Source organism: Aptenodytes patagonicus, chromosome 4, assembly GCF_965638725.1.
Source record: "Aptenodytes patagonicus chromosome 4, bAptPat1.pri.cur, whole genome shotgun sequence".
NCBI lineage: Eukaryota > Metazoa > Chordata > Aves > Sphenisciformes > Spheniscidae > Aptenodytes > Aptenodytes patagonicus.
Genome location: NC_134952.1, coordinates 63,697,381 through 63,721,805, shown reverse-complemented (window position 1 = coordinate 63,721,805; position 24,425 = coordinate 63,697,381). Strand labels below are relative to the sequence as shown.

The following is a 24,425-nucleotide window of genomic DNA, read 5'->3' as shown; positions in this document are numbered from 1 at the left end:
GCACTTTGGGGTGCCTTGCTAGGTTTGCAGCTTCCCAAATATGTTCCTGTTCAACCTAAAACCCACAGATGGTGTGTGTTTGTTGGGGAGAAACATGTCAATTGGGAGAGCTCTCTGTGGGTGCTATAGGGAAGCCCTCAAGTCAAAGGTTGAGAGAGTTGTGGGTGTTTTGCTCTTGGCACAAGGCTGGCCAAGGAGCTTGGGGTCTAGGCATTAGAGAAAGAAAGAAAAGGCTGTAGATTCCAGACCATCCTTGTACGAGGAGCCCTGGTGCAAGGCACCTTCCAGACTTCATTTTATCATTAAAGGGAGCTCAATGCTCGAGTCCAGCGCAACAGGGCTCAGGCCCAAGTGGTGAGTCAACTATGTGATGGTCAACATCTTGCACCATGGGTCACGTGTCAGCACAGGGCACAAGGCCAGTGCTGTGCCTTCTGGGGATGTTTCTCCCTAGTTGGTTCCTTAGTGCCATGACTGCTTTTCAGCTTCACCTCCCCACGCATCTCATCAAGCTGGTTGATGGAGGTGAGATGCAGCGGTTAGCCACGTCTGGCATGAAGCACCCTCAGCATGGCTGAGATGCTGCATCTTGTGCTACTAAGGTCAGCCTCCAAAACCTGTTTTCTTAGTCCTTCTATTTTGTCATTAACTATATGTTTAACGCTGAGTCTCTGTATATTAAATCAGTTTGACCTGTGAAGGAGAGGAACAGGGAGTGGATGTCATTTATTCTGCTATTAAACATCTGTCCTGAAAAAAAAACAGCTGGCAAAGTACAGGGCACAACTTTTTACTTATTTTTGCAATTGTCTTTTAACATCCCCCCTACTCAGCTAATTTTTTTCCCAGGAGTTTTGTGCTCCTGTTGTGGGTTTGAAGCAGTGCCAGGGAGAGAGCTCTCTACAGGACTCTGCCACTGTGTGCTTGTGCCTTAAATAGTTGAGTGCAACTCAATGTGATGGTAAGAAAATGAGCAGTTAATGTTGCTCAAGTGTTATTTGTGCCAGAAATTAAAAGTGTATTTTCAGAGCCTCAACCCAGCAGTACTAAGAGCATTTAATTAATTTGTTTGTGCAATTTCTCTGAACAGGTGGCAGGAATCTGCCTGATCACTCGGCTCCAGGCGCAGCAGGGGTAGGCTGTAGCAGCCGATGATCACACATCAGCCTCTGTTTTTCTTCCGTCCGAAGAAATGGAAGAAAATCGGGGTACATGGAAAGTCTTGTTTGTAACTCCTCTCAGCCCTGGCAAGTGGTTCTTGATTTCCTTCAGGCCTCTGGCGCTATTGAAGCCAATGGCACTGGCCTGCAACCAGCGTATGAAATCAGGGTGAAATACCTTTGTTCTGCTCTAATGCAGCAATAGCAGGAGTGGAAGATCTCACTGTAGGAGCAATAACTGTGTATGCGTGCTTTTTCTGTAGATCCCTGTAGGAAGGTAGGGTGCCTCCTGTACTATAAGCAATATTTAAATTCTGTGGACTGGCACAGGCATTGCAGAGATGTAAAATTGTCTGTAATTGGGCAAAATTTTAAAAATTCTTCCAATACTTTATGAAGACAGTTTTGCAGTGATATGTTGCATAATTGAAGGGATAATCAGACCCTAATTAGACCCTTCCTTTTAATATTGCTCAATGAGCTAAATCCTCCTAGCTTCCCATGCAACCTGTTTGAATAATATGACATCTCAATATAAGCTGAGTAATTATTGAAATTCAAAAGCATTAAGTCTTAAATCAGCAGGAGGAAAATACGTATTTGGGATACATACAATGAAAAGCACCATGCAGGAGGTCACCAAAGCACATACTGTGTCTGGAATTGTAAGAGAGCTGGATATGGCACTGACCGCTAATAACACATATGAGCTATTCAGAATAAGGGTAATCAATGCTTCAGGTCACTCAGCTCAGCTGGTTGCGAATATATTATCTCTTGCAGAAGCTTCTCTTCCTGCTTTACAATATCACGCTGTTGTTCAAGTGCATTACAAAAGCTTTTGCTCATTTGGAAATGTAAATTACTGCCTTCTATGCTGCCAGAGGTACAGTATACCATCAGCCAGAAGAATCAGTGTGAAGCCATACATTTGGGGACCTGTCATGTTGCTTTCTTGCTTTTGCCAGGGACATTTAATGTTTTTCTGAACACCTTACTTAACTGTGGCCAGCCACAGCCTGGGATGGGGAGACCAGTTGCTGTGCGGGTTTCTCCCGTTGCTGGGTATGGTGCCTTTTAATCTTGCTGGCTCTTTCCCTTGCAGAACCAGGTTCTTGCACTGAAATGTGTCGTCTCTGCTCCCTAGAGCCCTGAAAGCCACATGGTGAAAACATTTGCCTTTAACCTTAACCTGTTACAAGGTAGAAAGGAGGCTGAATCAAAGCCCAGGTAAAAAAGGCTGTTTAAGTTTGAAAACATTTGTTTTGGGAGCTGCAGTTGGGTTCAGATGTACGCCTCCCTGCACAGCAAAGTGCAGATCCGTATGTCTAGCCAATGCATTTGCAGTCTTACCCTGAAAGAGTTCTTCCATTGAGCCTGCAGTTTCCCATCCAAATGAATGAGACTTTTGAATGCAAAGGGGTTTGCAGTCCCAGCACCGGAGGACAGTCATTTGGCAAGTGTCTTGGTCTGGAAGGGGCCGGAGTGAACTCTGGGCAAGCAAAAACAAAGCGCGCGTGCATACCTTTGCGTTCCTGTCTCGCTTCTCTGAACAGAGATCTCTCAGCTGTCAAAACCATACTGTTTTGCTGGCAAGTTCTCCCTTCTCCCTCAGTGATATTTTATGGGGCCTGTCTTCTCCTGCACCTTCGGGGACGAGGCCCCACAGAACCAGCAAACCTCAGGGCTGGGAGTGCAGAAGCTGTTTGGGGCCCCACCATGCTGGAAGAAGAAGGTGTTTGTGCCACGACCGCAGAGGGCTTTTGGATGAGGGCGCCCAAGGCCTCTAGCAGGAGGCTGTTAGCTATAGAAACTGATACTGAGAGTTTAGCAATTAATAAGTGCACTGCATTTATTTATTCTGACTGCAAGGGGCTTTGTCTGAAGGGATGTAGCCTCTTCAGCAGCATTATTATGTATGGTGAATAATTCACATAAAAATATCCAACAAGTTCTGGGGTTGGGCTTTTTAAATAGTGCTTAGATATTTTTAAATCGTTAACACTATAAGTCTTCAGGATCTTATAAATCATATAAGTATTACATTACATTTTTTTTTTCCCAAGTCCTACTAAAGCTTGTTTCTCCAAGACATAGGACAGGACTCTGTGAACATCCACCGATGTGCTTCATTTGACTCTCCTAAGTTCTGTATTTGTGCCATAAGGGAATATTCTCCTGCTTAAAGTAGGGATCTCTGTTTTACAGGATTTTGGCGAAAAATATGAAGATGTATATTCTATAAAGTTTCTCCCTGGAGTTTTTATTCTATACATAAATCTGTATCAGTCATATTTCAGTGTATGGGTATTTCATTTTGCTCTGTGAAACTAGTCCAAGGCTGCTGCTGACGAGGCATCTCAAATAGTTCAGGGGGCTTGGTATGTCCCAAGTGTTTTTTTTTTCTTCTTAAAGATTTTTGTAAAGTTAAAATTTATCTGTATTTTGTTCAGCTTGTCTGCATATTATCCAGTGTATATCAGAGGAAAGGCTTTTTATATATATATATAAAGTGTTCACATACTAAAGTAAATTAATGAAGCTTCCTTTTCATATGAAAGAGGTAAAGAAAAGTAACTGGCCAATACAGTACCATTAATCTATTCTCTTTTCTCCTTTCTCTCTTTACCTCTCTCTCTACAATAGAAGTGGAACAAAAAGGTAATTAAATACCTTTCAAATTATATATATATATTACTTATGTATAGGCTAAGTTATTTAACAGTTTAACGTTTTAGTTGAAATACTTTGTCATTAATTCTCACTACTTTTTTGTTAAAGTTTATTTAGTATCTCTGCTGCTCAACTTCACCAGATAACTCATTTTTGCTGAAAAGTCTTTACCAGTGCCACTTTTTTTCATTAAATTTCTGTTCAAAGGTTTAGATAACTCACTCTTCTCCTGCCCCAAAGAATTTGGAAAGTGTGCATGCATACTTATGTGCATAAGTATATCTAATTATGCCATAAAAGCCTCTTGGAAATGTCACCCCTTTATCAGCAACCCTGGGTGGTTACTTAGACTCCAATAGAGCAATATCCTTTTACACCAGTTACTAAATCTGATTTTCCTCCTGTCTTGCTCTCCAGAGGATATTACCAATTTCTTCATTTCCGAAAATAATTGGTTACGCTCCAAGCAGGGAGTGTGAGCATGGGATCCCATCTGCCAGCCCCGCGCTACCAGAAGCATGTGACAGGATACCTCTTCACGCCTCCCTGCTGCCCATCCCATCGTCGTAGTTATTGTACTACTCATGCTCACGGAGATCAGCATTACAAATAACCAACAAATATTCTCCCCCGAAGCGTGTGCAGCACCTCCAGGTCAGGAGGGTGCTACCGGGGATGACAAGGGATGAGCGAGCCACTTTTGCTCCGGAGCATCCCTCCTTTTGTTTCCCCATCCAGCCGGCCGGCCTCTTGGCGTTGGCGTTCCCATGATGCCAAGGTCAGCCGGGCGCCGGCCGAGCCTCCTCCTGGGTGCTGGGCATGCCCTGGCCCCTCTCAGCCCCCCTGAAGTCTGAGCAGCAAAGCACCCCAGTTAGTCAAACCGCTCCTCTGTGCTCCTCTCATGTAACAATAGAAGTTATGTGTTTTTAAGTTTGAATTACTACTATATTTAACAGGACATTTTTTAACTGCTTAAAATCTAGACCTTGGGTTCCTCTCCAGTGAACTTTATTCTTTTCCTTCCTTCTCTCCTTTCTTCCTTCCTTCCTTCCTTCCTTCCTTGTCTTTTCCTTTCAGCATCCATCAGTCATTCGTTTTTAATTGTGTGGACTGCATGTTTTGTGTGTCCTGTAGCAGCTTTGAAAGCCTCATTTGTAGTTATACTACAGATCTGTAGATGGGTGGTCCCCCCTGCTCCCGTTGCTTTAAACGCTCTTCTAAGTTGCTAAGGGATTCACCTCTGCTACCCTTTAAATATTTAATATCGCTTGGGCTGTAAGGATGGGAATTTCTTTTTCTTATTTCCATTTCTAGGCCACTCTTCTGTGGGCTGTTCAAATAAATATGTGGATCAATTCCCCAGGAGTTTACCCCTTCACCTAGTAGGTACAGATTCACTGCAGAATATAATCTGGAAATACAAACCCAGAAATCCTTTGGGGGCACATATTCATTTCAGAGTTTACAAAGGAGAATGTACACCTGCAAAAATAGATTTGAAAAGCAATAAGAAAATGAGCCACAGTTGATAGAAAAAGCAGGAAAAAAAAATCAGTTTGGTGGAGCAAATCTTGTTCTAGAGACATGGCTGGCGGGAAGGCTAGTCTCCAGTTACAAGGCATTGCTCTTGGGTTTCCTCTGATCTCGAGTGTCCTCTGCTCCAGAACTAGAAGCTGTTGAGATGTTTGGGCCAACCACCCCTGGACTGTCATTAATTTTGTTTTTTTGTTTTAAATTCTTTTCCCCTCCAACAGTTTTTCTTTGTCCTGGACTGCTGAAAGGAGTATACCAGAGTGAACACTTATTCGAATCTGACCACCAGTCTGGTGCCTGGTGCAAGGACCCTCTGCAGGCATCTGACAAGATCTACTACATGCCCTGGACGCCGTATCGGACAGACACACTGACGGAGTACTCCTCCAAGGATGACTTTATTGCCGGGAGGCCAACCACGACCTACAAACTCCCGCACCGGGTGGATGGCACGGGGTTTGTGGTGTACGATGGGGCTTTGTTCTTCAACAAGGAACGAACCAGGAACATAGTCAAGTTTGACTTGCGGACAAGGATAAAAAGCGGGGAGGCTATCATAGCTAATGCAAATTACCATGACACCTCTCCCTACCGCTGGGGAGGCAAGTCTGATATAGACCTGGCTGTGGATGAGAACGGGCTGTGGGTAATCTATGCAACAGAACAAAATAATGGCAAAATAGTCATTAGCCAGTTAAACCCTTACACATTAAGGATTGAAGGGACGTGGGATACTGCCTATGACAAGAGGTCAGCTTCTAACGCCTTCATGATTTGTGGGATTTTATATGTGGTGAAGTCTGTGTATGAAGATGACGACAATGAAGCCACAGGGAATAAAATAGACTACATATATAACACGGACCAAAGCAAGGATAGCATGGTGGATGTGCCCTTTCCAAACTCCTACCAGTACATTGCTGCTGTGGATTATAATCCCCGGGACAACCTCCTTTATGTATGGAACAACTATCACGTCGTGAAATACTCCTTGGATTTTGGCCCGCTGGACAGCAGAGCAGGTAAGGGTTTTAATACCGAGCCAAAATCTGAATCGGGCTTTCTATTTTTCTTGCAAATAGGGTGCAAAATTGAAGTACACTCCTGTCTTACTGATATGCCTGTGTTTCTGTAAATTAAGCCCCACCACAAGACTTATGATGCATATTCAGATATTAATACATGCAGAATATGTTTTTTTTAATCTTAGTTTGAAATGAAATGGAGAAAGGAATGTGCTACCCGTGACTAACCTGAAACAGTCTCCAAATGTCCACGCTCTTGTTCCCATCACAGGGATAGCACTCTTTTCCTTAATTGAATTTTCCTTCGTATGTCAGATCATCTTCCCTTCTGCAGGAATTTTGGCAAAACAAAGCGTGGAAGATGCTGTCGCTGCAAACAAGCAGGGGAAAACTGCCAGCCAGTTTAAATGACTTCATTCCATTAAGCTGGGGGAGTTTGGGCTCTTTAGGGAAGCCGCCGCTAATTGCATACATTAACATGTACCCACAAGTGTGTGTCTAGACTCAGGAGGGGAATTGACAACAAAATCTTCCAAGTTGTTGGTTTCTTTTCTTCAAAGGTGCTCTTTTTTTTTTAAAGCATTTCATGACTTACTATGACTTACTATACTTTCTCTAAGAGAGGAGCATCTGGCCCCCAGAGGATTCCCAGCTTTTCCACCTTTTTTCCTGTTGGAAATTTATGCCGGTAACTACTTAGCTGGGTTATATTCACTTAACTTTACCAACTTCTTCCTTGTTTTGTATTATGTTCACTTTATTAATAACATGACTTAGCCTAGATTGTGGTCAAACTCATATGGTGGTGCAAGAATTTCCAAACAGAGTTTGCTCAAATGGTTACTGCTGTACACGATGTAGTCATAGTTATCAGGTAGTTCCTGTGGTGGACTGTGTACTTCAGAAAGGCTGAAAAAGTAAGAGGAAAGGCAGAATTAATATAATTTGTACAATAAACTATTTGATTCATAACATGGCTATTCCCAAAACATTCTTTTTTATTAATAAGAAACTAAGAAGTGGAAGAGTGGATTCAGGTCTTCAGATTGCAAGAGAAGTCGAGAGGTTTCTGTTGCTGAGCTTTTCTTTTTCTTTTCCTGTGTGCAGCCTGTTATCCATATAAAAAATGGATCAAGAGATGCTGAAAGAAACTGTGGATATGAAAATCTGGGGAGGGGTGGAATAAAAGTAGTAAAATGGCAGTGAATTTCTCATTTTTATACAAAAATGTAAGGAAGAGGGGAAGGAAATCTTGAAGAGGCAGATGAGCAAAACTGAGTGACTGTTAAGAGAGGAGCAGGGACGTTTTCAATGGTGTTGACCTCTGCAAGATCTCAGATGAGCAAAAAATGAAGTAATACTTCTCATTCTCCCAACTTAATGATGAGTATGTACTTTCTGAGTGGTGGAGTGAAGCAGAGCAATTTGTGAGCTATTGGTTATCCCCGAGGAGTGAAAATCAATTGCATCCCTTCTATTTCACAGAGTTTCTCTCCTTTTCAGTGAATTATTTCCAGGTATTACAGCAGACTCTCTGCTGCCGCTTTTTCACATGGTGACCGTTGTCAGTAATAGCGTCTTTAATAAAAAAAAGCCATAATCAGTGAAAACCCCAGATTTTGTACTTTCCTATAAAAAAGGAAACGATTCTCCCCTTTTTCCCAGTCTAAGCTGGTGAGATGGGAGAGCAGGTAAAAACCTTGCAGAGGGCTGAAAGTCTGTGGGGTGCAAGGATTTGATTTGCCCTTGTGTCACTCTGGTTTGAAGCCCCTTTAATTTCACTCATGTTTGGATGAGAATTTAAAATCCCCCAGTGTCTCAGATGGAAAGCTGAAGCAGTTTTCGGCTTTGAGTGGTGGACACAAGAGGGTTAAGCTGGTGTGAGGGAATCTGGTGAGCCTTCTCTGACATTCCTTTTGTGCAATTTTTGATAGTTTTGTAATGTGGGTACAAAGCTCAATTTTACATGCGTTTCTCTTCTCTGAAAATTGCTGAGATTTCCTTTTTGGCAGAAATGCATAAGGATCCCATTACCTCACTATTTTACCAGGTTTAGAGGACTTTTGAGAGGACCGCTCTGACAGCAAGTGAAGTTCTCGATGAGACAGCTCAAATGGGCCAAGGCATTTCAAAGTGAAGAAAAATACCTTTGCAAAAGGAGTTTACTGCTCCATTACCTGCACAGCCTGATTAGTAGGAACATTATTTTACGAGTCAGTCAAACAGAAGCACTGATTTTGAATTGAATAGGTGAGCAAACACTTGCTTGACACCATTTTTTTTTCTTGCAGAGAGGAGCCAGGGGACCAGGTCTGCGTGACTCTTTCTCTTCCAAGTTCAGTGCAACACATTTTCTGGTTAGCACCAAATTTCATGCTGCATTGCTTTATCTATAATACTAAATATATGGCTGGCTTAAACCCAGCTCCTCCACCAAAGAGCAGAACAGGAGCTGATGCAACACTAGGAAAGCAGTGAAGACCCAGGATATTTTTATTTGGTTATTTAGTTATTTATTTCTTTACAAAGTGGATTGTGGATATGTGTTTCCCCTCTTCTCTTCCAAAATCACCAGTGTTTCTCTGTTTAGAGCAAGGCAATGTTCAATGCAGCCATTTTCCATAGCATTACAGTTTGAATAGCAAAATATGTAAACAATATCTGCTTAATTAGAAAATAAAAGAAAGATTGTAAAATTGATGGGTCGAACAAATTGGTTGTTAAAAAACAATTAAGGGTGAAGTTTTAGGAGAAGAGCTCTTAAAACCAAAAATTGATCATAACAAGAAAAGTGGTATCTTTAGCTACCTAAATAGCCAGTAACTTATTTGAACCATATTTGAAATCTCTGGTATCATACATTTCAAGGATATCTAAAATAAAAAACAGATGTTGGGGGCTCCAGTTCACTTAGAATCAAACTTTTCAGTCTTTTCCCAAACCGTCCAGGGAAAATGGGACAAGGCAGGAGTCGCTTAGTTATAGGAAAAGCAGGGATCACATCCTCTCGCTCTTCACAGTGATTAAACATTTTCTGTGAGTTTCAATTAAAGGTCTGTTTGTGCATGTAGGTTTGGTACATATTTGAGATCTTCACTATTGCAGAGCTTCTCTCACCCGCTGTTTGAAAAAATGGGCTTTTACTCCTTGGAGTAAATGAGTGTCAAAACCAGGAGTTCCTATGCTCAACTTCTGTAGAAGCTGAAGATACCAGGGAAAAATATTCTGAAGTCTTAAGTGAGGCACAAAGCTGGATTCAGCTGATCTAGAAGCAATTCAGGGCTCTTGATTCAATTAAAACCAATTGTTCATTTTTCTCAGAAATGGGAAAAGCTGCATTTTAAGGATTTGCCCTGCTTATTTTTTTTTTCTTTTTGTCTGGGGTTGTTTTCAGTTATCCCAAAGGCAGTGTTGAAAGCAAATACTCCTCAGTGCCTGCAGATCCCAGGAAACCTGTCATTAATGTCTACCTTCAAGAAGTGAACTTGAAGATACCAAAAACCTTTGAAGCGTATTTTCTTTGAGCTGTTTGGCCTTTAAATGAGTTTTTTTGGAGGATGCTTCTCCATAAGTGCTCCTGAGCTTTTGGGTTATTTCTTTGTAGCTGCTTTTGAGTTTGCTAATTTGAAGTGATAGTGAGAATAGCTCTGCAACTCTAGCAGTGTTTTCCATCACATTCTTCAAGAAGTTGAACCCAGAAAAGTGTTCAGGTTGTTATTTTTTTTATGTGCCCTGCTAGACATGTGCAGAGAGGGAAACGAAAGGCTGTATCAACAGAATGAAAAATTTTCCACAACCTAATCAGTCTTAATATTTACCAGAGTTACCTGTTTTAATCATCACCCACTTGTGATACAGTCTGCATAAACAAATTCAAGAAAATATCAACAAATCCTCCTCTCCAAAAAGGTAGAGTGCTCCCATCCTGCTTCCCAGCGCCGTGCTGCATATAAACACGCGTTTCCCGGCTCTGCATCTCTCCACCTCCCTGGGCGGTCATGGCTCCTGGCTGGTTACCAGGTAATGGTTCCTGGGTAGCAGAGAGACCAGAAGAAGAAAGTTTTGTCTTTTAAATGCCTGAGGTGCCCTACACCAGTGCTGGCAGCTCTCACACAGGGGCTCAGGATATGCTGGCTGAGCGTTTAGACCAGGGGTAGGGACTGAAGCCTGTCCCGTAGCTCGGCAGTGAAGAAGTCCAGGGAAGGAATTGAACTAGGATAAGGATCCCTCTGTGCATGACTGGGACTTGGATGTCCTGGCAGCCGTTCCCAGTGGCATGGGAAATACAGACCTCCTACTTTTGAGGAGATGTTTTGTTCTTCCCTTTTAACTTATGTCCAGGAGCCCCAGGCATTACAATATGGGGTGTTTAATAGGTGTATGAAGTTAATAAATAAATATGCCCAATACATAAGGAAGATAGTGATATGATACAGGACTTCTAATACAGCCTCATTGTGCTTAAGTGGCTTCCATGGATTGCATATTAACACTGTGGACTGCCAGTCCGGTAATCAAATGTGATATGAAGCTTCCATCCATATCTGTGATATTTTAAAAACCTCAGAGGGTGCATGTCAAACTTTTATCCTCCACATTTTGTTAAATATTTTGGGATGCTCTCTTGACATGTGATTGCTACCATTTCATTCAGTAAGGGTGGTTAGTTTTGGGGTTTTTTTCCTAAAGCAGTTTTACAATGCAGATAAGGTGAACCCTCTGTCCTTATAATATGCTAATTAAGTGCATTTGTGTCTTGGGTAGAAGATGTGGCAGTATGGTGATGAATAAGAACTTTAAACACATATGACACCTCGTTAAAATGTAATTTTCACATCATAAATCTGAGGCCTTTCCTTTGACAGCTGAGTAATGTGGATGGTGGGCAGAGGATCTTGAACGTTTCAAAGCTGTCACATGCTAATAGGTAGCTGAAAGCAGCTTCCTGCACTGCTCGCCTTTAACGCCCTACATCCTTGCCTGGGAAATGCATCAAAAGGGCTGCTGAATCTTAAATCCCACTTGTGCACAGGATATGAATTGCCATCACTTCAAGATCCCATTGCAATAAGCCACGCTTAGTATCTCTGAAGTTGAATTCGGGCTGCATTTTAAAAGGCCAGCTGAGCCTTTTTGATGAGCAGCTTCTTCTGGCGGACGAGGGCCATTTTTAGGGAGCTGCTGAGTGTTTAATTGCAGCTTCTCCTGTGTTTTTATTTTCCAGTTGCTTTCCTCCCATCTAGGAGCATCCCTAGCTCTCTCGCTCCTGTTCCTCTTCACTGCTTACAGTGACAGCTGCTGGTTGCACAGTGTTGCTGGAGGTTTTCAGAGAGCAGTGCTTGCTTTCAGCAGCCTCTGCTAAACATGTATCATGACTGGGGCCCTGGCTTTTATCCTCTAATATTTGCCCATATATGTGTGTCCCATTTATTCTATAAATATTTCAGTCCCTTTTTGCTATTTAAGATAGAAAGACATGTCTAAGTTTGGAGGTGAAGAAAGCAGCATAGAGACTCTTCATCTTTCATAACAAAGCTGGCATCTCAACCTACATTTGCTGGCCAGCCTGTACCTTAAGCTCAGAAGGACAGGAGTATATTTATTTCACCTACCTGGGGTATGCTGGGATCCAGAATTGCGTTTGTTCCCCATTTTGAGGCCTGATCTGTCTCTTCATTTTCATCCTGTTTTAAATTTTCCCTCTTTGTAAAGCAGTGTTTGATTAAAAAATGATACAAAAAGTATCATACCACCAGACACTTTTCGGAAATTAGGGATTTCTGCATTTTGTCAGCAAAGCTGGAGTTTGAGCTTTTTCCTCTACCTTCTCACCAAAAATCCTTAAAAAGTACAAGATTCCTCAGCTTCAAAACACTCCCTTTGTGGAGCATTTCATAAATATTAATACTGTTTGGTTAGCACAGCGGCAGTATCTTCAGTGCCTCTCCAGTATGAATAAATACGCTGTTGCTCCCTCCTCCTAAATAAAATGTACTTCTCTCAGTAGGACCGTGGAACAGGAGGTAGCCTTACCAAATGGAGGTGGAGGAGCCCTTTTTTTCCTTGAGTCACTGCTCCTACTACGAGGCACCTGTTTGAGCCAGCCTGAGAAAATGGTACATCAGACCTAACCCATCCGGGAGCTAAACCGGGATACTGCTGTATCCTCTTTGGAGATCGGTTGTTACCATTGCAAATCAGACAGGAATCTGCTGTAAGACCTGCATGCCATGAAGTCACAGCCAATATTCATGGGCTAGGGTCCTGTTCCTGCGAGCTCGCAAGTGGGAGTGCTTGGGGACTGGGCTGGTGGGCAGCCAGGATGGTTAAAGTAGGGGAAGAGCAGCAAGAGGCAACATGATGAAGCTAAACTTCACTTTCAAGCTTCAAAACAAAAGGAGGCCAGAAACTTCGGTGCTTCATAATCCCGTCAAACGCCAGGAGGGGGAAAGCACCTTGCCAAGAACACGTCTGAAAAGCTGAGGCGGCTGTTCCTGGCAGCAAGCATGGGATGTACTGCTGAAGATAGCAGGGTGATTGCATAGGGGAAAAAAGCATGAACTGCGTATGAAGGATAGCGGCTTTTCCTCTTCTGCAGTGAGCTCTTCGACTTGAGGAGTCAGCCTGGAGCTGTGATTAATTGTCGTTTCATTAAGCTCAAGACCACCGGGTTGTCACGCTGACATCCACCACAGCTTATCAGTCTGATGCAAATACTTTGCACCAAACCCAGCTATGAGTGTGCCAGCACTTTGGGTCTGAGCTGTTTGCCAGGGGCAGGAAGCGAGAGGTGACACATAGCAAATGTCCGAGGCCACCTTTTGCAGGAGGAAGGGACTGCATCATGACTAGAGACAGCTTTTGAGCATTGGATTTTTACACATGGTTTTTAGTGACGAATGCATCATTTATCCCTTGGCCAGCAGATTTTGCTGGCTTGTGTGCAGGGATGGGGGTCTGCACAGGGTTGGGGGTTTAGCCCAGCAAGGGACTCCAGGATGTTCCATTTTTGAGCTGTTGCCTCTGCTAGCTCCTCTCCTCCCACCCCAAAACAGGATTATAACCTGCCAGGCTTCTTCTCAAGGCATTACCCTCTCAGCTTATATTATGTTTGTGCACCTGATTCCTGAAGGCTGGCCCTATGTGGTGCAAACACCTTCTGCTCCCTGCAGCTCTGCTCTGGCCTGGCTGCAGAGCCACTAGCCTGGCTTGGGACGTGGGCTCCTGGATGCTTTCTTCATATGCCAACTTGTTTTTTTGCTACTGTGTTTTTAAAATGAGCAGCCTTTATTCTTGCTCCCCACTGAAAATACCTCCACCGTGGCAGCTCATGGGTCTGGATCACTCTCCTCACTCGTCTGCCACTGATTGTGTTTGTTCTGGAAATGACTACTGTAATATTTTTAGCAGCACTTATTAAGGCTCGTCTCCTGAAGTCTAGTTCAGTGTTGCTAATTAACTTCTTCAATGCCACCAGCACTCTGCAGTGCTGCCATGCCAGGTTTTCTTTCTTTTTTTTTAATCAATAAAGCCAAGAAATCAGATGTGGATGCCCTGCCATATTCTGCTTTAGAGACAAAGTAAGCAGAGGATGCATTGGATGCCCTTCATACTGTTGGCCTTGATACTCAGGCTAAATAGGAGTAAAAAGCTCTTCAGGAGTAAGCTACAAAATTACTGAACCTTTACAGGGAGGCTTTACAGAGCCTTCCCTTGACTTCAGGAAGTTGTGGTGATGCCCTTAGCATCTCCCCATCCTTCAGATGTGGCTTCCAGATACCTAAGGTATAAACTGTGCTGATAAAAAGTACCCAAGGTATATGTGAGGGATGGAAAGGTCAACCTTATCCTCAGAAATCCAGCTGAACTCTCACGGTAGGGTTGGATTTGATGGGTTGCTTATAGGAAGGGAATTTAAGTTGAAGGTACAAAAAGAATCTTGGTAGGTAGTTTGAAGATCACCACATTCTGGGAGAAATAGGACGAGCCACGAAGGGCTGTGAAATGCTAGTTGGCAATGCTGTCAACAGCCTGACAGGGAAAGATAGGTAGATCCTAGAAAAAAGAGATAATAGGCACTTTGAAGCACGCCTTCTCAAAGTGCATTTTGGCATTAGTAACTATGCTAAATCAAGAGAGTTGGGTTGTGAAAAAACCAAGAATAAAACAGTGTCCATTTCTTTCGGGTGAGTCTGCCACGTGTGCATGAGTAAAGGTTGATATAATGAAAAAGTTTCTGGGACAAAATCCCAAAGTTCCTGGAGAGTTTCAGCTCAGATATTATTCAGACAAATCCTCTGAAGTTGTTGGGAGTTTGGACTACGGGCTTCAGGAGCGAGTCCTCAGTGAATTTCTGTTTGCCCTGGAAGGAATTGCATTTTGCCAGTGAGAGCTTTTTGACCTCCTGATTTGTGTCTAAAGCATCCGAAGACGATTATATAAATATAAATTGTAAGCTGGAACAAATAGTGAATATCCATATCAATTTGAGTCGCGATATCTGCCCTACATTTTTATGTTGAAAAGACTTTTTTTTAAGGGTGTGCTCATGATTGGAGGGCAAAGCAGATGATGAAGGCTTAGGTGAAAGAGATGTGTCCATTAAAACAATGTAGTGATTGTTCACTATAACGGGATTTCTTCACTGTAAATAGGATTTTTGCTTGATTAAAATGTGCTGAGAGGAAACAGGACTTAAGGCAAATTTCACTGAAATGTGGGATTCAGTTTAAAAAGACTGGCATTGAATAAGCAAACTGGGTGTTTCATGTTACGTAGCTCCTCGGTTCTGTGTTCTCACAAAGTACCAGCTGCTTGAGACTCAAAAAGGAGTGGGGAAAAAAAAGCAAAGAAACATCAGAGCTGAAAACTATAGAAGTTATACACTGGCCATGACAGAAGATGGGAAAATCAGCTGCCTTTATACCAGTCTGAGCTGGCTTCCTGGGGTGCCATTCATGCTTCCCTCAAATAGCTGGAATAAATTAACACAGCCACTGGAGAGATGAGGCATTAGGCAGCTCTGCAATTCTTTTTCATCTGTCGATGTTTAGGACAGAGATGGGGAAAGGGCCGTCTGTGTGCTGCGGGCAGAGAGAAAAAGTAAAGGCGGCATTGAGTATAGATATGCCAGCAGAGAAGGAGTCCTTAGTCCATTCATAGGAACTTTCCAACATACCATGTGAAGAATAGCTTTTGTCAGCACCCGTGTATTGGCCTCAAATTCAGTTCTCCCTCTGACTGTGTTAAATTATTTCCTCTCTCCAAGGCATGCGTGAAGGATGCTGTGGCTCGCTAAGGTCAATCAGCCTGAATTCATGTGATGTTTTGCACTCTTGTACTGCTGAATTAAGCAAATGACTGGTAATGTTAATGTGAACACTGAGGCTCCAGGAGGCGGGAAATACTGAGGGAAGGCTGCATGGAGAAGAAAAAGAGGGGAATTTCTTTTTTTGAGGGAGAGGTAATAAAATATATTTGCTTGACAGAAGCATATGTATACACCGGAGGGACTAACAGCAATGAATATTTTTAGCCTTCTCCACGTAAGTGCTTGCTTTTCTCACTGGACAGTGACTGCCAAATATTTTCTTGGTGCAATATTGAGTGTGTTACAAGTTATTCACAAGAAATATCCTTGGAGTGACTGGAACAGATTTTATTGATAAAAGCGTTATCTTCTTCACCATGGCAAGTATCAGGATGAGTGAGGAACGCCAGCACCCAAAAACCAAGCCAAGGTGGAAAGTGCTCTGGAAAGTTTCTGGTTGATTTGTATAGTTTAGGGTGCAGATTCATCCAATGTTGTGTTGGGAGAGGTGCCTCTGCCTGGTGCCTTGCTTGTAAATATAAGCTCTCTTTATGGATAAACAAAGTTTCCTCCTGAGCTCGGTGGGAAGTAAATGAAGCTTTTGGGTAGCCTAAAACTGCATAGTCAGAACATGGTGCGTTGTATAAGGCTGCTGTAACGTGTTCTTTTCATATAAATGAGTTTAAATTTACTCTAGTATGAAGAGTAGAACAGAGAATTAAATTAGATTAATAGATTTTTTAAGACCAGAAGGGACCATTAGCTCATTTAGTCTGACCTCTGTAATGCATTCGATTGGATTTCATCTGTTTCCTCTTGTACTGAGCCTAATGACTTGACTTTAACTAAAGTGTACCTTCCAGAAAGGCACCCATTCAATCGGTGCGTCACTTCACAGAGTGCTTATCTTGGGTGGATAGTCTCTCCCAGTGTTAAAGAGGTAAAATAATATTCGCATTATAAATGTTTTGGCTGTACTGCCCGGACAGTGAGTCCTTTTTGTGCCTTTTTGCATCATACGTAAAAAGTCAAAAACGTGCTTCTTGAATTACACTCATTGCACCTTGCTCAGATGGTGCTCGGGAGGTTGCCTTCTGTGGGAGTTACTGGTAGGTCTGAGGTTTTTTTTTAAAGATGATAGAAACTTGTTACGTGGAGTGGGAAATTCCTGAATAGGCTGAGAAAGCAAATAATTCACTAGCAATGAGAAAATAGCTTTCTGGGCACTAAAAACAAGAAAGCCGCCTACTTTCAGATGTGTACTTTATGATGAGCGTCACTAAATGTGTCTGTAAAGTCTGCTTTTTAATTAGAAGAAATTACCAGTCTGCAGAGCTTGCATACTGCTCTCTTAATGCCACTTCCATTTTTACTTGAACCAGAGTGGTAGGGAGTGACATTTAAACCTTGGAGTTCGTCGTCAAGTTCTAATTTTCTCGTTGATGGGAACACCTGTCCATTGGAAAGGGCAAAAACTCATTCCAGCAGTTTTTCCATAAGGTATTGGAAGATTTAACTCCAAATGGGTTTTCTGATTGTTGGTTTTGTCTTTTTGCCTTTTGTTTCCCACTGTCTTTTAAAGGAGCCTGTATTTACACTGGGTAAAAAAAGACAATGCAAGGAAGTGAACTGTAGGGGATACAAGAAGCGCTTTGGTAAATAACCATTAATTGTATTAAGAGTGTTGTTACACCAGTTTTTTCATGTCAAAACATACTGGCAAATTCTGGTGGAAAGAGGGTGTCATTTTCTTAATATGCAAATATGAATTGGCTGCACTAAAAAGTGTCTTAATTCAAATTGAAATACTATGCTGTCAGAATGTATTTTTTCCTTCTAACACTATGTTTTGTGATATTTTGGATAAACTTCACCTTCAGGCATTTCTTTATGGTTATTGATCACCTGAGAGAGGCTTTATCAAGGCTGTGGCTTCATTAGATTAAGCACTGTGAGGGTAGACACATTACCCCCTCTTTCTCACTTTTTCATTGGAGAGAAGAAACCTTAAAATGGGCATGTATCAAGGAAGGCTAGAGAAGTCCTCTCTTCCCTTTACAGTGTAATTTGTCACCACAGTGATCTTGTGCACATTTGGAAGTCATCACCCCAACATAGTTGACAGTGTATGCATCAGCTGTAACCAAAGAAAAAAGATTAAAAGTAGCCAAAATGACTCTGAAATGTCTTTGGGGCTAGCTGGTATAGGGTAGTGCCAATGGGAGTTTTGTGCTGCTGATTTCCATGCAACCTGATTTGCACATCAAAGGCAGTAAGCATCTCCTTGCTGAACCATGGCCTTTACGTGTTTCATTAAATTTCCCCCTTATGATGAATTCTAGATTGCGGGGAAATGATGTGAAAAGTTTCTTTCTACAGTTATCAGTACTGCATCAGTACTTATTATTACAGTTGTCTTTATCAGCGATTAATGTCTTTGCTTTAGTGAGTAGATCCAGAGCTGTAAAAGCTGGTCCTCTCCAGATAAAGGTTTTGTTACAGTGACCTTACTGTCCTCTTCCTACTCTGATTTGAAAGCTGATTTTAATCTGCAAGAGGAATAATCATTAAAAATATAGCATGCATTGGTGCATTTCTTTAATTCATCTTCCCTGGAAGCCTTGTGGATACACAAGCAGCAGCCATGGGCCTGTGCACACCTAAGGTTTATCCACAACTTGCTGACAAGATGTTTAAATGTGATTCTTGCTTCTGTGCATGGACCGCACAGACCTGTTTAGCATCATGGTGCTAACGTGATTCCTCCAAAGTCACTTTGCGATGTGACCTATTTCCTTGCTAGAGAAGCTTAGAGGAGCCTGTTGCACCTTCTTTGCCATGGAGGTGAGGATCTTTTCAGGGAGCAGAGGCACTGGTGTTTTGGGAGGTTATCTACTACCGTGTGGCCCAGGGCTGGCCAAGAACGCCCACACACCTCTGTGGGTGCATCTTGCCACAGAGGTTGCCTGTTAGCCGTTGTGCGTTGTGTCAAAAAATATCTGAGGCTGTTGATATCAAACAGGGAGCCGGGGAAAACGCGAGGCTTGTAGCTGGCTGCAGGTGAGGTCTTTAAACAGTAGTAGTTTGAAGATGGACCTAGCAAAGGGCCAAGGACTCCAGGAAAAGAGGCTCTGTGTATCACAGAGCTCCCAAGAAGAAGAAGAAGAAGAAGAAGAAGAAGAAGAAGAAGAAGAAGAAGAAGATCTCTCCAGTAGATCCTTGATTTGTCTTCTCTGCCCCTTTCCAGGTATTTTTTTATGAAGCCAAACCCTTTTCTGATGGCTACGTATAAGGAGAGATGACATCAAGGGGAGAGGAGGGCTTAGGCAGCCTTTCTTTCCACTTGGAAACCACAGAAAACAAACCAATATTTTTGCCTGAAATCAGAAAAAGGGAGAGGTGGTCAAGTTTTATGAAATCCCTTAACATGCATGGCAGAGACTATCACTGAAGGTGGCATTTCCCATAGCTGGCATGACTTACTGAAGAGACATCTTCAAGCCTTTTAGTAAAAGCATTTATTTATTTGTTTGTTTGTTTAGAAACCTGTAAGAAAGTACTTTGGATGTTTCCATATGGGATGTTGATGTTATCTTGTCCCCTCAGTATCTTTATAAACTTCAGTTGTCATTGATTCTAGAGATCTGTTTTACCTATCCTGGGCTTGTCACTCTTCTACAAGAGATTGATCACTGATTTTTTTTTTTTATTATTATTGCATATTTAACAATAAAACTGAGTGATGTTCTATTTCCAGCTGAGTCTCCAAGGAATGCAACTGTTTCTCATTATAAAGGGGAAAAAAAAGTAATTAAATTTTAATTATTTTTCCCTTTTGCCCAAATATCTTCACACAGTGCAAATTAAATAAAATTATTTAACCATGACAAGCACTTCTGCCAATTAATCCCTGAGAAGTGAAGCTGGAAAATGTATGCCACACGCATGCAGGCAGTCACACACAGATGTCTGGAAAAAGGAAACCCAAAGGAGTCTAAGACAAGCATAGGTTAACCAGCCCAACGGAGCCATGAATGGGAGTTTAAGTGGTAGTGACGTCGGTCCGCAAGCTGATCTGAGCTCTTTGCAGTTTCCCATCTGATACTCTGAAGAATCTTTTTCCCTTCTGGCTTAACAGCTAAAGATTAATTGAAGTTCAAGAACTCGGTATTTCTAGTAGCCTTTATACTGAAATTTAAGATGGGTAATTTAACTTTGAATTGATTTTTTTGTTCTTCAATTTGAGCTTTTAGTATGTGCATATTTTTATCTTGGCTGCGCTTGGGTTTCCTGAATTACAGGCAAGATTACCAAGAGATACTCATTAGACAAATGTGTTTATTAACAACATAAAGATTGTAGTACTGAATGCCTGAAAACTGGATCTAGTTATTAGAAAAGAAAATCTTTCAGGCAATTTCAAAGCATTAAAGAAAAAAATTTGTCTTGTCTATCCAGATTTTTCATACCTGGTTTCATTATCTATTGAAAAACGCAGGTGCTTTTTCTATGGGCAGTGCTTCAAGGTCAAAGTTAGCCCCGTTTCTGAATTTCAGCAGATTAAAAACCCTACTTGAAGTCAATGGCTGTGTCCCAGGGAAGTGACTCTTCTCCAGAAAGATCTCGTCTCACTTCTACAGGGAGGTTCTCATGTGCAGGCGTCTGGAGGAACTCTGAGATGTTTCCTGGCTTGGTAAAAGTCATACCTGCATTTCTGAGATGTTTATTTAGGCCTATTTCGTATTCAGACTTCATCTTTTAGCAGCTGAAATCAAACACTGAGATAGAGTCATCTGAAGCTACTGCTGGAGGAAGTACTATCAACTGTAAGTCGTGCACATTTTAGATATATATATGTGTGCTTGTGTGTATATGTAGATAGATATTTGCACATTGATTAGATATATTTGAAAAAGTAGGATTTGCAAGCTGGCTCAGTTGCAAAGGTGATTTAACTGAATATTCTCATGGAAGACAGGCACATACTCGGTAGCTTTACAGACAGAGGAGGGTTTTTTTTCTCCTTGGATGAAGCTGTCCCAAGCAATGCACATGTTCTGATAGATACAAGCATTTAGTAGGCTTCCCTGACGCTACTCAGACATCAAGATGTTATGCAGACCTAATTAATTTGATTCCGCACATCACTCCAAGTACAATATAGGGAATTGATACATTTCTATCCCTTCACCTATTTTCCCTCTCGTAGGATCCTCTAGGCAAGACTAGTTGGGCTTTGGCAGAGTAGCGAAGGTCCTTGGCTCTGTTGGACAACATCAGATGGCCAATACTAAGCTTAACAGGAAAGGAAAGAGGCCTAAACCAAACCAAAGTAGGGCAGCAAGACTGTGAGGTAATGGGCAGGTTTCCTGAATTAGGCCATTTTCCTATGGTTTGCAGTGAAGCAAAGGCTTGGTCCTAACTCTGACACCATTAGACCGTCTTGATTTGTTAGGCAGTGGTTTCCAACCTCTGATGCTGTCAATAGACAATGTCAATAGAATGTCTGTTGTCAATAGACAACTGTCAATAGAATGATTTTTTTTTTATTTTGGTTGGAAAATGTCCCGTTGATATAAAATCAAAATATTTTGTGGGAACTTGTTCTTTTTTGGCAGGAAAGTATCAAAACAAGCCTTTTGGATGCCACTGTTGTCATCAGTAATGTTAAATTGTTGTTATGTTACTGTTTTATTGTTATGTTTAACATGGAACATTTTAGTATTACCCAAGGAAAAAAAAAATTAGTTCTGTGGAAATCCTTTAGAAATTTCAGTTTTTTGTTCCAGGTCATAATAAAAATAGTTCCTCACGCACCACAATTTCCTTCAGAGGGCAGGTTTTTCTGACCAGCACTGGTCTGGACTCATGTTAAAAGACGAGTAGATGAGGCGCTTAGGGACATGGTTTAGTGGACATGGTGGTGTTGGGTCGACGGTTGGACTCGATGATCTTAGAGGTCTTTTCCAACCTCAATGATTCTATGATTCTGTGATTCTATGGCTCCTCAGCCCTGCCAGGACAACGTAAAGCTCTTGTTGTTGATTTGAGCCCTGTACCCTAGACTCATTGCCTTTTTAGACCAAGCAGGGAAACTGCGGTTTAGCTACCTAGACGGAGTCTAACAAGGAATATTCCCTGTCCTTTCTAGCTGGTCCTATAGCTATTTTGTGGCTGTTTCATACTCTGCCTTTTTCCGTAGCTCATAACCTTCCTCTGCAGGTGGCAAGTGTTGGAAAATCTCAGCAGTCCTTGCTGAACTGACCAGGGAGAATCTTAAGTTTGCTGATCACTGGGTAGGAAGATCAATCACGCGTCCTGCATTTTGCTTTGGGGGAAAAGATGCAAACACTCCAAGCGAATTACTGGGTGACATTTAATTGTAATTCTGGGATGGAATCTTTTATCTTCATAAATCTCGTGTTAGGATAGGTATTGTAACTATGCCTAGTGGTGATATATTTGTCTATATAAAAATCAACGCCTTAACTGTGCATAGGGAGCAAACCTTCATGTTTCACCCTAGCTGCATTTGATATCCAAAGTTAACTGGGATTGTCCAGTGTTTAATTACATATTAAGATGAAGCTGCGTATTTCATCTATATTGCTAGATGCAAGGGCTGAGATTCAGCTTCAGGCTTGCATGGAGGGATTGGCATTTAGCAGGGGGTGCATCGTATGACAGATTTTGTGATGGTTGGGTGCATCGCACTAACAACAAACCAGCAAGGGGAACTGAGACGTGCATGATGTGGTTGAAAATGTCAAATGTCAGGAGTAGAGGCATGACAGAGAGGTGGCCAGCAGAGCTAACTGTGAATATGGCCTTTTTTATGAGGCCATCGTTTGTTGCAGAGCTAAGTACAGATGACTTTGGTTAAAAATCAGCCTCGGTGCCTTTCCAGGGTATCTCTCCGAATAAGAGGCAGGGATGGATCCAGGCCCTGCATCTTCCTGAGCTGAGCTGAGCTGAATTTCTTTCTGAATTTCCTGCTTTCCTAGGAGCACAGGCTTGCTTTTCCTCTTGATGTCGTAGGGCTCTCCTTCTCCAACCGCAGTCTCTCCTGAATGCATGGATGCTCACTGTTTTCTAGCTAAGTCATAGTTTGCATCCTCAGACGGTCGTGGTATTTTCTCATTTCATTGCACTCCACAGTAAGCTTATTGCCTGCTCTTTTCTTTCCATATTAGTGCTGTATTGATAATATTTTAAATTGAATTTTGGACCTTTGGTCTGAAACTGGGAGATGTGGACCAGATCAAGAAGGGTTTGCTGACATCAAAGTGTGTCTACACAATCGCTACCTGACAGCAGCCTATCCTTTGGTTATACATACTGATCAGTTCTGATGTTTCCAGTGCATTAATTTGTCTGTGACAATTTTCTTAGCTAAAATTTGCTCTCTCCTCTTCAAAGCAGTGACTGTACTGCTGACCTCAAATGACCCTAATTTTTCATCTTGGAGACCTCCTACTCAATAGGAGGTCATTATAGATGAGATCAATGAAATTTTGGTAATCATCAGCTTGGGGAGATTATGATAGAATCGCTAAGTTCTCCTTTGTTCTGCACCTATTGAAAATGTAAGATGCATCAGTTCACTAAATCATATTATTTTAATTCAGAAAAGCATCTGAACAGGCCAAACTTTATAAACAGGGTTGAAGACCCTTACCAGCTTCTGGTGGTCAGAGGGTAACACCAGATATCTGCCGTCTTCCCATCTCTGCCTTTTTGCCCAGCTGCCCCTAGTAAACAAGCCTACCAACAACTGAGAGAGGAGGCCGACACGGATGAGGGTTGTTGCTGGTGGCCCATCACTATGTTGCAAATCCCTGTGTTATATTAGAAATCGCTGTAAAGTGTCAGTTTTTGCCGCCCTGCACAATGGCTTCTTCCCAGCTGAATGCAGTTCTTTACTATTTATATTGCCAGTCCTGTCCCAGGCTGGAGAGGGCTGGATCTGCAGCTCACACAGAAGGGTGCAGCCCTGCTGAAGGCAGTGAAGTTGCAGCCGTTTGCACCACCAAAAGATTTGGCCATTTGTGTTGAAACTGGCTTATCATCTCTGCAACCCCAGGGCATGTTGCTCCTTGCTTGCTTAATTGCCAGTTTAATCAAAACCTGACGTGCTGTTTCAAATATGATTTCTCCTGCTGAACAACTCAAGCTGTCACAGCATTTCTGTGCATGTGTCTGGTGTACGCCATGAATAGCTAAAACATACGGCTCTAATTCGTGGTGCCGTGAATCCAAGCAGACTTGAGCTGCCCAGGTGCTGTGGCTGTTTAACGATGTTCTCATTCCCAACTTATCATTAACCTCTTCGCGGGACGTTATCCCCAGCGGAGCTGGTAGGACAGAGCACATGAGTGCTCATCTGCTCCAGTGCAAAGTCCAGCAGCCTGACTTTGTTACCAGATCACCGGAGGATGATTCTAAATGCCCCCCAAAAATACAAATTTTCACAAAGACGGGCTCTACATTTTGCTCTCTGAAGTTAAACTTCAGGGCTGTCAGCTCTAGTGACCATGTTGTTGAGGTCAGTGATGGTTTTTCCAGAGCCTCAGCCTCTGTGATCACAGGATTTTCAGTTCTGTTTAAAAGTACAAAAGTCTTCTTGCATTTCTAAGTGGAAAGAGAAGCTTTAAAACACAGTTCCTGAAGACTTTGAGGCACAGCGAGGAAAAGCCTAAATCCATTATATTTATTATTTCCTAT

At 42.2% G+C, this 24,425-nt stretch overlaps 1 protein-coding gene across 5 annotated transcripts in view; it reads left to right on the top strand.

Annotated features, from left to right (window-relative positions):
* Positions 1-24,425, top strand: part of ADGRL3 (adhesion G protein-coupled receptor L3) — a 512,006-nt gene that overhangs the window by 329,586 nt on the left and 157,995 nt on the right. For 3 of the 5 annotated variants that reach the window (XM_076336965.1, XM_076336964.1, XM_076336962.1), the window contains exon 7: positions 5,588-6,388. In XM_076336965.1, coding sequence (XP_076193080.1) covers positions 5,588-6,388 — 801 coding nt within the window. Of the gene's footprint in view, positions 1-3,806; positions 3,822-5,587; positions 6,389-24,425 lie in introns of all 5 variants that reach the window. The other 2 variants (XM_076336963.1, XM_076336966.1) reach the window with 1 other exon arrangement.